At 36.1% G+C, this 15,116-nt stretch overlaps 1 protein-coding gene across 1 annotated transcript in view; it reads left to right on the top strand.

The window, feature by feature from the left end:
• The first annotated feature begins 9,415 nt into the window (after positions 1 to 9,415).
• LOC128249508 (uncharacterized) overlaps positions 9,416 to 15,116 on the top strand; it is a 34,657-nt gene continuing 28,956 nt past the window's right edge. Inside the window, exon 1 of the mRNA XM_089363715.1 lies at positions 9,416 to 10,542. Coding sequence (XP_089219841.1) covers positions 10,280 to 10,542 — 263 coding nt within the window. The 5' untranslated portion in view covers positions 9,416 to 10,279. The remainder of the gene's footprint in view (positions 10,543 to 15,116) is intronic.

Raw genomic sequence — 15,116 nt, 5'->3', positions numbered from 1 at the left:
AAGGACTAGAATTGAAGGGCCTTAGAGTCAACCTAGCTAAAACCAAAGTCATAATAAGTAGGAAGGTAGACAAAACACAAACCCCTTCAGGTAGATGGCCCTGCTTGATCTGTAGAAAAGGCAAAGGTAGAAACTCTATAAGATGTACCCAGTGTATGCTATGGACACATAAGAAGTGCAGCAATATCAAAGGAAGGCTAACTAGGAAGTTAGTTTTTGTATGTGGCAGATGTTCAGGAGCAATAAACACTGAAAATGTGCAGAAAACAACTTCTGCCACATTCCAGGGAGAAAAACTAGATGTAGTTGATAGCTTCTGCTATATAGGTGACCAAGTTAGTAGTGGGGGAGGATGCGCTGAAAGTGTAGCTGCTAGAATAAGAATAGCCTGGGCAAAGTTGTATTGGCAGTCACAAGGTTTCTTGAGTTGAGTTTTGATTTCAAGAGATGTTTGAGCCGCTTCAAATATGCAGTGATGACCTTATCTTTTATTCCTCTGTGCAAGATATTGTCTAGCTCCAGGATCCTAAGGTACTTGTACCCATCATCATCCAGGTCTTCCATTCTCTCTCTATTTGGCAATTCTATGCCCCTACAATCTGCCCCTTTCCCCTGTTTCAGAGTGAGCACTGCACACTTTGAGATACTGAATTCCATCCCTTATCCTTGCTGCACATTTGCACAGTCTCAACCAGCCTCTCTATTTCAAGCTCTGTTTTTTTGTGAACAGTTTCAAATCATCCATGAAGAGAAGGTGGTTGAGACAAGGTCCATTCTTTCTCAGCTCATAGTGCATGTTGACTATGTGTACGGCTACAGAAAGTGGATCAAGGTTATAACAAATAACAAAGGTGAACAAAGCTTTGTGAGTGAAGTTAGTTCACGGAAACTGAAAGAAGTCCATCGTATTTGTATACATATATCTATGAGTGTATCTTTGTGTCTGTGTTTCAAACCCAAATAACGACATGAACAGGAAAACTGCTCTGGATGTCCAAGGTACCAGATCTCCTGCACCCGGCTGGGGCCCCTCAGAGAGCAATGGAGTGGAACACCAGACTCCACCCAGTCATAATCCTTTTACTGGTCAAAATATGCAATCTGCCTGCAAACGCAAGTGGTCTGTTGATATGAGCAAAAAGGCAATTAAGTGCCATGAACAAGCCTAGCTAGGCAAGGACAAGGGCAAAGGTAAAGCTGTCAGAAAAAGATCATTAGAACTTTGGAACAAGCTGGGTATATTCTAGATTACTGAAAACGGGCTCATGAATCAGCTAAGAATAATTTGGAATAGAGGGTTTTTTTAATGAGACCCAGATTCAGACAATCAGGAAAAGACTCCATAGTGGTGATAACCTTGAGGAAGATAATGTAGGTGAAGATCAGCAAATGCATTGGCAAGGTGAAGCTGTAGTTGAGGAGAGGCCAGCCAATCAATATAATGTAGAAAACCCTGTATTACAAGAGGATATGACTGAGGAACAGAGAAACCTCAGGACAAGACTCAAAGATAAAATAGCTACAAGAACAGAGACCAAGCTGGTGAATTTGAGAAGCTTCGACCATAACAATGTGAAACGCTCAGCTCGAAAGATTGATGAGATTCTGAAATACATTCTGACATAAGATCTAGCAGGACTTATTCTTTGTAAGCCTAATACTTATTCTATTGGTCTCTTTTGCCAAACCGCTAAGTTACAGGGATGTAAACACACCAGCATCGGTTGTCAAGTGATGTTGAAGGACAAACACAGACACATAAACATATGCACACACACACGCATATATATATATATATATATATATATATATATATATATATATATATATATATATATATATATATAAACAATATATGAGTATATGCATATATATGTACATACCTTCATCTACATGTACATATAGATACATAACTGGGTACATGACGTGGCAAAAGAACAAGGACAAAATGATAAATAAGGTACAACAAACAAGTAGGCCACATAGAGAACATATCCTTCATCAGCTGCCACCATTAAAACACCGGCGTTTCGAAGAATTAAGGCAGTACGCATCTTTAAAATGGCTCTTCCCACGAACACAAATAAAAAATTTTTTCGTGGAGGATAGTGGCGGATGGAAAACAAGACAGGAAAACGAAACGGTGAAATAAACAAACAAAAAGGCTATATATATACAGATATATATATACAGATATATATATATATACAGATATATATATATATACATATATATGACAGGCTTCTTTCAGTTTCTGTCTACCAAATCCACTCACAAGGCTTTGGTCAGCCCGAGGCTATAGTAGAAGACACTTGCCCAAGGTGCCTGCAAGTGGGACTGAACCCAGAACCATGTGGTTCGTAAGCAAGCTACTTACCACACAGCCACTCCTATGCCTGAGTATTATTCCTGGTTTTTTTTTTGTTTCATCAAATATCTGGTTTAACAGGATGGTGTTTAATGAGGGTTCATTATACAAGTGGAAATAAACAAATATGATTGAGTGGAAATAATACAGGGTGTTTGTTTTTTTTTTAATGGTAGCATAAAAAATAAGAGCTCAGAATGAATATGCAAAATGATTTAAAGGTAATTCTGTACTGAAGGTCAACAACAGGTGATAAATAAAGTGACAATATTCTATGCTACAATCATTTAGACATCCATAGGGATATGCTGTGTCAGGGCATATGTACTGCAGTAGGAAATGGAAAAAATGATATAATGACAAATAATAATAACAACAACAACAACAACAATAATAATAATAAGTCATTCGAGTAAGATCGTTGCCAGTGCCGCTGGACTGGCTCCTGTGCAGGTGGCATGTAAAATACACCATTTTGAATGTGGCCATTGCCAGTACCGCCTGACTGGCCTTCGTGCCGGTAGCACGTAAAAGCACCCACTACACTCTCGGAGTGGTTGGCGTCAGGAAGGGCATCCAGCTGTAGAAACTCTGCCAAATAAGATTGGAGCCTGGTGTAGCCATCTGATTCACCAGTCCTCAGTCAAATCGTCCAACCCATGCTAGCATGGAAAGCGGATGTTAAACGATGATGATGAATAAGGAAACTAAGATTATAAATATTGTAATGCCTGGGGATGCAAGCATTAGTGACAAAGAACTAGAAAAGATTGAAAAATACAGACTACTAAAAGACGAAATTGCAAGAATGTGGACTATGAGGAGAGTGTCTGTCATTCCAGTAGTTGTTGGGGCACTCAGAGCACTAGGGCATCAAGGGTACTCTTGTCGAATTTCCTGAAGCATAGCCGTTTTGAAGGATGTAGTGTCTTGACAGTTAACAATTGATACAGGTAGTTTACTCTATGCTTCAACAATTCTGAGTGTGTAAAAGTATTTCTGAAAGTCATGGGTGCTGTGTTGTTTTTTTAAAATTTTTAAGTATGTCCATGAGTGTTAGACATACAGAATTATCAAAGGTGCACAAGGTTATTTTGGAAAAATGGTGGATAATCTTGAGGGTGTGTACCAAGTCATTTGCCAGGTGTGAGAGCTTTAATGTGTCCATGTCCAGGGAAGCAAGATGTTACCCAAACATTTAATAACTTAAATATGAAACATAAAAATTCATCAATAAACACATGCCCATCCTTGGAAAATGCTACGTCTGATGCAATATAATTGAACAGACATTTGAAAATAACACTATCACATCAACTGTTACATACTGTCGACCTTTAGTTTAGTGTTGTGCCATGACAGAGATTATTTTTTGAAATTGTATTTAAAATACAAGTACTGTATCTAGTTTAAATATTTTACTTCCAAAAAATAAAATCATGATCCTCACCCACTCTAAACACCCATTACCTCTTGATATTTGTCACTTATTACTGAACTTGCAATGTACTGAAGGTCAACAACAGGTGATAAATAAAGTGACAATATTCTATGCTACAATCATTTAGAAATCATTTAGACACCCACACGGATATGTTGTGTCAGGGCATATGTACTGCAGTAGGAAATGAGAAAAATGATATAATGACAAATAATGAGAAGAAGAAGAAGAAGAGGAAGAAGAAGAAGAAGAAGAAGAAGAAGAAGAAGAAGAAGAAGAAGAAGAAGAGGAAGAAGAGGAAGAAGAAGAAGAAGAAGAAGAAGAAGAAGAAGAAGAGGAAGAAGAAGAAGAGGAAGAAGAAGAAGAAGAAAAGAAGAAGAAGAAGAAGAAGAAGAAATGCCCTGATGCAGTACCAAACACTGGCTTTCATGGCTTCTGATCTTAACTGATTGGAAGAGTTATCATGTACATGTTTTGTCCAAGGGTAAAAGATAGGTTACAGCAAATATTCTGCTTAATACCACAGATTTGCTTGTCAGTTGTTTGACCTTAACCAGTTGAGCATGTCTCTAGGTGGCTGATGATATGTGTATCTCTGATCACGAGCAGAAGTAGTCGGGGAGCATCATAGCCATGTGTTGAGAAGAATTCTTTGGAGTTTGAATAATGCACCTCTAGAAACATAGGGGTTTTGTTCAACATCCTTAAACAACGGTTATTCAGGGACCTTTTGAGTGGGATGGACCACTTGACCTAAAGAAAATTCTAACTGGGCCCTGCCTGCAAGGTCATGCACTGTTTATCTTGATATGAGATCACTATGTTGTGCACATATGGTTGTGATGCATGTGCCTGGTGTACCCTTATCAGACAAGTAGTCATGGTGGGTATACTGGGCTTTGTATATTTTACCTCAGTGTCACTTTGATGGCACTCAATGATAACAACAACAACAACAATAATGAACTTATAAGAATAATAATAATTCTGGGTAACTTTTACATGACACTGGCACCAGCCATGACTACAACTTCACTTAACTGTCGTGTCTGCTCAAGTACAGCAAATTGCCATAAGTCTTGGTCACTTGTCATTGTCTCTGTGAGATTCAGACTGAAGGTCAGCAACTTTAGGGGATTGGTAAATTGATTACATTGACTTCAGTGCTCAACTGGTTCTTATTTTATTGACCCAGAAAAAGATGAAAGGCAAAGTTGACCTTGGTGGAAATTGAACTCGAAAACATAATGAATTGGAAGGAATACTACCAAGCATTTTTACTGATGTTCTAATGATTTTTGCCCACTTACTGCCTTTCACCACCACCACCGCCACTGCCGCCACCACCACCACCACCATTCTCATTTTATGTGTTTTCCATGCTTGCATAAGTTGGATGGTTTGACAGGATTCAGTAAGCCAGAGAGCCACATCAAGCTCCAATATCAGCTCAGCATAGTTTCAACAGCTTGATGCCATTCCTAAAGCCAACCACTTTACAGCATGTACTGGGTGCTTTTATTGTGCAACCAGTAGCTGTGAAATCACTAAGTAACTTGCAAGACAAGACCCCCCCCCACCCTCAAGTGAGTGGGGAACCGTATTGAGAGAGTTGGCTTTGTGCTAGGTGAGGAGCAGTTCGATTAGGAATAGAGGGACAAAAATAGGTGTCATGCAGTAGAGAAGATACATGGCTACCTCTGATGGAAAGAGAAAGGGAGTGAGAGAGGAGAAAGAGAAGATGGTGAAGATGTGATGGGGCATACACTCCAGTTACAAGGAAGCGTATTGATAAGTGAAGTGGAACCAAGAACGGCATAAGGCGAGTGGATTGTTTCCCTTTTTATTTGTTTCACTCATTAAATTGCAGTCATGCTGGGACACTGCCTTGGAGAATGGGTTTTTAGTTTTTTAGTTGAATGAATCAACCCCAGTACTTCATTTTTAAAGCTTGGTACTTATTCTATCGATCTTGTTTGCAGAACTGCTAAGTTACAGGGACATAAACATTCCAGTACTGGTTGTTGAGCGATGGTGGAGGACAGACACAAAGACACACACACACACACACACACACACACACACATATTGGGTCATTTCATAAATAATGTGTTTTTTAATACTTCTTTTATTTTTCAAAATTATAATAAACAAAGTTCTTTTTTAATCTTAAATATACTCTTCTTCATTTTCTACAATTTTCTACAATGCCCTTCCATCTATCTGGTAGACTTGCAAAGCCCCTCTTCCAAAATTCACTTGTTTGTGATGAAAAATACTCCTCCAGTACTGTTCTGACCTTGTCTACAGAATTCATATTTCTTCCGTCCATATGATTTTGAAGACTGCAGAATAAATGATAATGTCCAGCGAATATGGTGGGTGGGGTATCGTTTCCCATTCAAACTGTTCTAACTTTTGGAATGTCATCCTCACTGTATGTGGCTGAGCATTATCCTTACGGAAGAACACCTTTTGTCTTGAAACCAAAGATAGTCGTTTTCCTTCTAGCGCAGGTATTGATGAATGGCTGAATGACCAAATCCAAGCTTCTCTGCTAGTTCCTCAACAGTTACGATGGGATTTTGTTCCACCAGGGTTTGCAGGATGTCCTTGTCAAGCTGTAGAGATCTTCTGGGATGAGGCTTGTCTTCTAGGCTGTAGATTCTGGCTTGGAATTTCTGGAACCAAAATCTCTCTCCTCAGATGAGATTTTTGCCCAAAACAATGATTTAATTATTGGAATTTAATCTTTGGGCAAAATTGAAACAGCTGTAAGAGAATATTAACGCTACATCTCCATTTTCTGAATTTTAATTTGTATATGTGTGTATATATATATATATATATATATATATATAGTGGATACATAATTGTTAAAGAGGACAACAAGCATTAAGGCAAGGCAAACATCTCAAGTCATATACATTATTATTATTGGAAAAAATTCAAAGTCTTACAGCTGTTTCTGGGATATCCCAAAAACAGCTGTAAGACATTGAATTTTTTCCAGTAATGATAATGTATATGACTTGAGATGTTTGCCTTGCCTTAACACTTGTTGTCCTCTTTAACAATTATATATCTCCTATATCGGAAATCTGCAATGGCTCCATAACTACCATCTCAGCTACAACCTTGGAGCCCTAGTAAGCCCTTACAGCACTTACCTAGCGTACCTAATTGTTTAGATTATCTGTGAACTAAACCCTCATACTTTGTGTGTATATATATATATATATATATATATATATATATATTTATATATATATATATATATATATATATATATATATATATATATATATATATATATATATATATATATACACACACACACACACATTTATACATATACATATATGTGGATACATACATACACACATGCATTATACATATACACATAAATCTATGTTTATATGTGTTAGTATGTATATACATACATACATGCATAGCAGTAGGAAGTGCAGGTTATGCCTGACTGAGAATAGAGCAATTTTAAAGGGTACTCAATGCCAGGATGTTTACCTGAATAGCAAGAGTGAGGTGTTTGATCCTTGCCCCCATGAAAGGAAGTACATCCTATCACACCTGTGCCCCACCAACATGACTACAACTGCAGGTTCCTGGCCTTGACCGTCCACCAAAGGCCCGGCAAAGTGCTTGCCAAAGCACACACCACTACACCCAAGCACACACGTGCACACCACTATAAGACAGACACCCCACAAAATAGGCTGCCTCCCACCACCTCCAACATACACCCCTTCACACACATTGTTCACCCACACTCATATAGACCACCCGCATGCTAACATAACCCTCCCCTCCCACAACCTTATTCTTTACAGAAAGAAAACAGACCAGCGAACACAGCCACATATACCTACAACTCTAGAAAAATTATGCATGATACCACTACCCATATCACACACCTCTCCCCCACAGGAGTCGAACACTTATTAATGCACACTTCCCCCACAATTCTTACTGGCCTCACAGTATACTCAACCAAAAGGCATAACTCCTAACCTAATCCCTTGGCCCCTTTTCGTATCACCGCCCTTTTTCACACCAGCTGCTGACAGGTTGTGTCAATCCACCTCTGACAATAGAAAGCAATTGCCATATTCCCTTCCAAATTGGCTAACTCTGATGAGTGTAAGGTTATATGATCAGATTGTTAACTAACACTCCATTGTATTCCTAATGTGAAACTGATTGGTAAGATCAGCCATGTTGGATATGTAATACTATATATTTCGGATAATATAAACATGCATATATATTTATAAACATACATATAGAACACACACACACAGACCATTTAGCTGAATTGTAATTGTACAGTTCACTCAGCTGGTATCCAAGAAGCACAGGGATCAATTCCCTGTAGTCCCCTGCTGACAACTTTTTTTCCATCTTCGAGTTCCAGGGGTATTTACCCAAATTTCTAGGCTGTTTTCACAACTATTCCGCGTTTGAAATTTATTTCCTTTTTATTATATATATATATATATATGTGTGTGTGTGTGTGTGTGTGTGTGTGTGTGTATATGTCGTTTTTTTCGTAAATTCTCCCATATATATATATATATATATATATACACACACACACACACATATATATATAAATACATACACACACACACACACATATGTATATATTATATACACACATATATACCTACATACATAATATCAGGATCAGATATCCGAAAAAGAAGCACACGATAAACGTTAGAACAATAATGTATTGACATTATTGTAAATTAACTTCCTGTAATATATATATATATATATATATATATATATATATATATATATATATATATACGGGCAAGTGTCTTCTTCTATAGCCTCAGCCCAGCCAAAGCCTTGTGAGTGGATTTGATAGACAGAAACTGAAAGAAGCCCGTCGTATGTGTGTGTGTGTGTGTGACAACCGACGCTGTTGTGTTTACGTCCCCGTAACTTAGCGGTTTGGCAAAAGAATAAGTCCTGGGATCGATTTGCTCGACTAAAGGCGGTGCTCCAGTATGGCAGCAGTCAAATGACTGAAACGAGTAAAAGTGTAAAAGAGAATATATATACACGTATGCCCATTTTCATAACTGATTTAAAAGTAGAAGGCCCAATTATTTTGCCATTTATAGATTTAACCATGTTGTAGACACATTCCTTAAAATTTCTCTCTACTCATTATAGCATAACCAAAGCAACAAAACTTTTCTAATTGTCTTATTTGTTAATATAGCCCGCCAATAAAAGTTAAAAAGAGAGAAAACGAAAACAGATCTATGCATCTCGAAATCTGTCTGAAGCAAAGAAAAGAGTCTTGATATAAATCAAGCATCGTTTCACTTACTTAGCAATGAGCCGAAAGACAGTCCATATCAAAGCCAATGGGACGTCGTCAGCGAAACCCCCATCCCACCAAATGAACAGAGGACCGTGATAAAGTATTGCAAAAAAGGGAGAATTTCTAAAATGCGAAATTTTCAATGAAATGTGTAAATACGCCTAGAGAAGTAATTCCCACAAAATGCGGAAGTGTTGACAAGTTTTCGTGTGAATATGGATGTGTGTACGCTCGCGCGCGCACACGCACGCGCGCACACACACACACACACGACGAAGGTTAGCAGACCGAAACTTCGAAGTCACTCTCGTCTTGTAAAAGTATAATAAATAAGTACTCAACAAAAAAATATTGAGTAATTATTCAGTTTAGTATTAAGTTGTTTTTATTATAATACTACATAAACAAACAAACACTCAGATAGATAGATAGATAGATAGATATTTATTTATGAGGGTAGAAATTGTTGTGTCGCTGAATTTTTACTGAGAACATATATTTTTTTCGTGGTTAGATGATTCAGCATCTATTTCTAGCATATAGGAGTCCACTTTTGCTGGTCATCTTTCTTATTTTTGTAGATAGATAGATAGTTGTGTCTTTTTCTAAATTCAAATATGTTTGTGGATACTTCAAAATGCGCAAGTCCGACGAAATACGTTCGTCTGACGTCCTCCTATGAAAAGTGGTAGACAACTCAGTAGTGGAAGTTATCATATTCACCCAACGCATTCCTAAGTCTGTTTGTGAAATATATAACTCATTACGTCTTTTCTCCTGTTACGCTTTGGATGTTTTGAAATTGTCTGGAGTTTTTTTAACTATAAACGAAGTATATGAATTACAAATGTGAAAGAAAGTATCCAGATTTAAAATTTTTTTTCGATACCTTTCGCTTTTTCGCCTTTATTTTGTTGACATTTCGGATTTATTTTCCTATTTTAATAATGAACCAGCCTTCACAACAAATCTATTCTCTTCCATAATTCTTATTAACGTTATTTCTTTAAAAAGAGAACTGAAAGTAGTAGATTTTGGTGGCGAATCTAATTTAAGAGCCAGAACTACAACACTTGTTCAATGAAACATTTTTTGTTCGGAACAAAATATGGATAATACTCTTACCGACACTTATACTCCACCTGGCGCAACATCCACTGTTTTAGGTGAATTGTCAATAATGTCTTTGCATTCCAATGATGATTGTTTACCACCAGATCGAGAATCTGATAGCGAATTTGCTGCTTCTGTGCAAAATAAACCTGGGCACATTTCTAAAACAAGTTTACAAGGAGATTACTTGCTTAAATCTTTTGTAAACGAACAGATTAGTAAAGAAGGCTTGGAAGTTCCATGTGAGGAAACCATCGAGTAAGTTAATGTTTTATATATTTATTATCTAAAAATGATCTGTGTTTGTTCTGACCAAGATTTTTGGGAGACTCGATTTTTTTTTTGTTGTCGCTTCCTGGATTTTCTGTCTTTGTATTATCTATATGCCTTACCGTTGTTTGCAACATAAACTTAATATTTAGTCAATTTTAATACATTCCTATGTCTCCAAGATATCAAATCTTCATCTGTATGTAAATATTTTTGCTGGAAAAAACAAAACAAAACAAAAAAAAAAACTAATTTACTATCCTCTAAAGTTCATAAGGAAACTGATAAAGTTTCTTTAATCTTTATATCTATTGTGAAATATACATTAGACGAGATTATTAAGAAAATATTGTTTCTGCCAGGGAAACAGTTGACGACTGCTGTAAAGTCCCATGTTTACAAACAGTAGTGGAAAGCAAGTGCGCGCATGAAAAGATTTATTATTGCGCGATAGCTTTATTTACGATCGTTGGTGATAAATTTGCAGCGAATTATACGATTATTTCATTGATCTCTACTTTTCCTTTTCTGTGGCAAATTGTCTTCTCCGTTATGTTATTCACTTGTCTATTTCATTTTGTTGTCATTTGAAATAGAAATCAAAAACAAAATTTACCTATATACATTTATATAAAAAAAAATGCCAGCTAAATCTGCGTTAAAAAAAAAGCGACTAATTCGAAAGCTTTAGTGATTCATTAATTTTTATCTGTATTGCTTTGTGGTCCAATATGTCAACGAAATTTCAATTTTAAATTAGTCTGGCTATGACAATAGACGTAAATTTTCATTTACTTCCACCCTTTTCTGTTTATTATGTTGTAATTCGCTCCTCCTCCTCCTCTCTTTCGCCTGCGTCTACGACTTCACTCATTTGCTTTTTCTCTCTCTTTCGTGTTTATACTGGAGTCCTCCCTCTCTTTGTGATCGAATGTCTTTTACTGTGCACTCTCTCTCCATCTCAGATATTCTATTTAAGCATGGATTCCATTCCATTTCTTGGCGGTAGTTTTGTAAATTTTGAAAAGTCACGTTTATTCCATTTCAGATTGAAATAACAGCTAAGTTTATGTGTATAAGCGTACACGCACGTATTGTATATATATATATATATATATATATATATATATATGCCGAAAGATTGCCTATGTGTGTGTATATATACATAGGCGCAGACGTGGCTGTTTGGTAAGAAGCTTGCTTCCCAAGCACATGGTTCCGGGTTTAGTCCCACTGCGTGACACCTTGGGCAAATGTCTTCTAATACAGCCTCAGGCTGACCACAGTCTTGTGATTGGATTTGGTAGACGGAAACTGGAAGAAGCCCGTCGTATATATATATATATATGTATATATTTGTGTGTCTGTGTTTGTCCCCCCCCCCGCCATCGCTTGACAACCGATGCTGGTGTGTTTATGTCCCCAAAACTTAGCGGTTCGGCATAACAGACCGATAGAATAAATACTAGGCTTACAAAAAATAAGTCCTGGGGTCGACTTCTTCGACCCCAGGACTTAAGGCGGTGCTCCAGCATGGCCGCAGTCAAATGACTGAAACAAAAAGAATTTTAAAAAAAGAATAAAAGTTACATGCATACAATGGGTGTGTATCATCTGTTTGTAGACGTAGGGGTTATACTCATACAAGTGTGTGTGTGTAATCTGTAAACATGCGGATGTTTAATTACATAAATCTTCAGCATATTACGTCTTCGTCCAACCCAGGTGAACCATATTTTCTACAATTTATACATATTTCTTTAGTTTGATTTTTGGGTTCATGTGTGAAAATAGGAATGTAAACATTAAAAATACTGTTACTGTTTTTCTTTTTTGTTTTTTTTTTAATCAAGTGTTTAGAAATTTGTGCTAACTTTTTTTACTGTGATTATGTCGACTGCGAAATAAACTGATTTGACCTTGAACAAGTCTTTTTCTTCTTGTTTTGATAAGTAAGACGAATTCAATTAAACATTCCCTATGTTAGCACTAAAATTATTATCTTGCCGTGTTTTAGTGTAGATTGATAGATAAGAATTAATGGTTAATATAAAGATCCGAATTAAAGTGTGTGTGATCAACCGTTACTGTTAGCTACTTCTAAACTTTCTTGACTGATAGATAGGTTAACAATATAAAGATCTTCACCCGTGAACAGAATATTAATAAACTAGCCTGCTGGGTGTTAACAAGTATGTAGAAAACGAATATGAAAAAAATATTGCGCTAACGACCCTGGTTATAGAGGAAAATAAAGTTAAAAATAAGGGGTGGGGATTGAAATTTTGAAAACGCGATTTTTGAATTTTTTTATTTACAGAATCGGATCCTCCATAACCAAAAACGTGGGATTCCGTAAAAAAAAAAATCAATATATATCCATTTTACCGAAAGTTATGACGGAAAAATCGGATCTTGTGAATTTTCGGTAGCGCTAATTTTTTTTTTCATATACGTTTTCTACATACTTGTTAACACCCAGCAGGCTGGTTTATTATTTTCCTTTTTTGTTCACGGGTGAAGATCTTTATATTGACCATATTTTTTTTTTTAATCTCTTGCTTAATGATTGATGAAGAAGGAATTGTATATCCGGTTTGATTGATGTGAAAAATTAAATATTTTGAAATAAGGCTATCATTTCTATGAAAGATAGCTTTGTGGTTATGTAATTGAATGGCAGTGATAGTACCGAATGAGCACCGTACGTGTTGTTTATAAATCCGAAGAACTCCTTTGTTGTTGCTTAACCCGAAGTGAACCCCGATTGAACATACCAGACCTATAATTAAAGGCTTTTCAGCTGAGACCACCCCTCTTTTTTGGGGCGAGGGATGGATCTGGGGACCACATTATTCAGTGATCAGTTATTAACTCAAACGTAAATACAAACAGGAACAAGAATAAAATAAGTCATTAAATTTCCCAAGTTGTAAATAGATTTTGTAAAAATATAACAATTGTTTTTTTTTAAAGTATGAATTATATATATATCAAAGGATAATATCGTTTGGTGGCTTCCTACCAACTTTGTTTCCTCATAACGTTCTTAATAATACATATTTTGTAATTAAATGTTGCAGAAATACAATTTCAAAGGTGTAGATGTCGATCATGATAGTAATTGTCAAGAATTCTTTGGCACCATTTAGTAATTTGCTCGTGATCGTTGCACACTATTAATGATGTGATTAATAGGAACGGGACATGTAATATGAAAGATCATCCTTAATGTAATATCTTTTATGACAACAGTATCATTTTAGGGAGATTCCAAGACCATTGTTGCTTGAAAAGAATTTTAATTGGCATAAAATTTATTACTTGATTAGAACTGACTAGGGTTTGTGGTTTCGAATTCCGACTGTATACATTTTCGCTTCACCTTCTTTGTTAATATATCTTTTTGAGAAAACGTAATTGTCACAATTTCTTTTTTGTTTTTTTTTGTCTGAAATCATTTCTGCTCCATGTTATAACAAACATATATATTATCCAGGTGATCTCACAAACGACCTAATATAAACACTTTGTAAATTAAGTTGTTCAATCCCATGTCACCCCTGATTGAGTGATCAAAATCTTATTATCAAAGATATTGAAGTCCTCTCTGCTTAAAGTATAATGGATCCATAGTACATTATTTTGGATACACGTCTCCTCTTTAAGGTTTTTCCAGCAGGCCAAGTGACCACTTTGGAGGCTCTCTCGGTTACGAAATAAAATAGCTTTTCAATCGTGTTTAACTAGTTTGCGTGTCGAGTCCAGTCTACATAGATCAGAATTAGCATCGGTCAAGCCTGGTTGTTTTCATGATTAGAGCAAACTTTATAGTATCTTTTTTCTTGTAGGTACCCCCTTCGTCAGTTTGACAATTGACACCGTTTTTCTGGTATTAAATAAAGGTAACTTTAAAATCTATGAGGCTCTGATTATAGTGAAATGAAGCTATAAAATAGAATTAATAAATCGTATTGCTAAGATATACTAGTGCTAAAAGTAAATAACAAATCCTTATGGTTTAGGGGAAACACGAAAAAAATATTTTTCTTTTTTCTCAGGAGCAATGTTATTTTTACATTTATTTGTCGCAATATTTTCTCTAATCCATTAAATCAGCGATTCACAAACTTTGTCATGCGTAGAAAACTTATGTAATTTTTTTTAAAAAATCGCGGATTCATGATTTTATTCTAAGGACAATTTCCGCCATCTAATTTTAATAAGACATAGAACAAAAATTAATTTAGAAAATTAATTTAATTAGTGAAATAAAAAAAGGGCTCACTTGGCGGAGATGTAAACGGAACCCTTCCCCCAGTTAATTTTTTTTTTTTTTACGGAATCCCACGTTTTAGGAGATTCCGATTCTGAAAAAAATTGTTTGTAAAATTTCAATTTTTCAAAAAAAAAAAAAAAAAAATTACCTCAACCCCCTCTCTCGATTCTACGGCCTTCACCTTCAAGCAGGCTATTCACATGCTAGAAGTAACAGCCAAATCTCACAAAACTGCGATGAAAGAAATATGTAATCAGTCTACTCAACTTTCTGCAAAGATTTC

The sequence above is a fragment of the Octopus bimaculoides genome, chromosome 15 (genome assembly GCF_046866305.1).
Source record: "Octopus bimaculoides isolate indiv1 chromosome 15, ASM4686630v1, whole genome shotgun sequence".
Taxonomy (NCBI): Eukaryota; Metazoa; Mollusca; class Cephalopoda; order Octopoda; family Octopodidae; genus Octopus; species Octopus bimaculoides.
The sequence above is the reverse complement of the archived record's forward strand: the minus strand, read 5'-3'. Positions and strand labels throughout refer to the sequence as shown.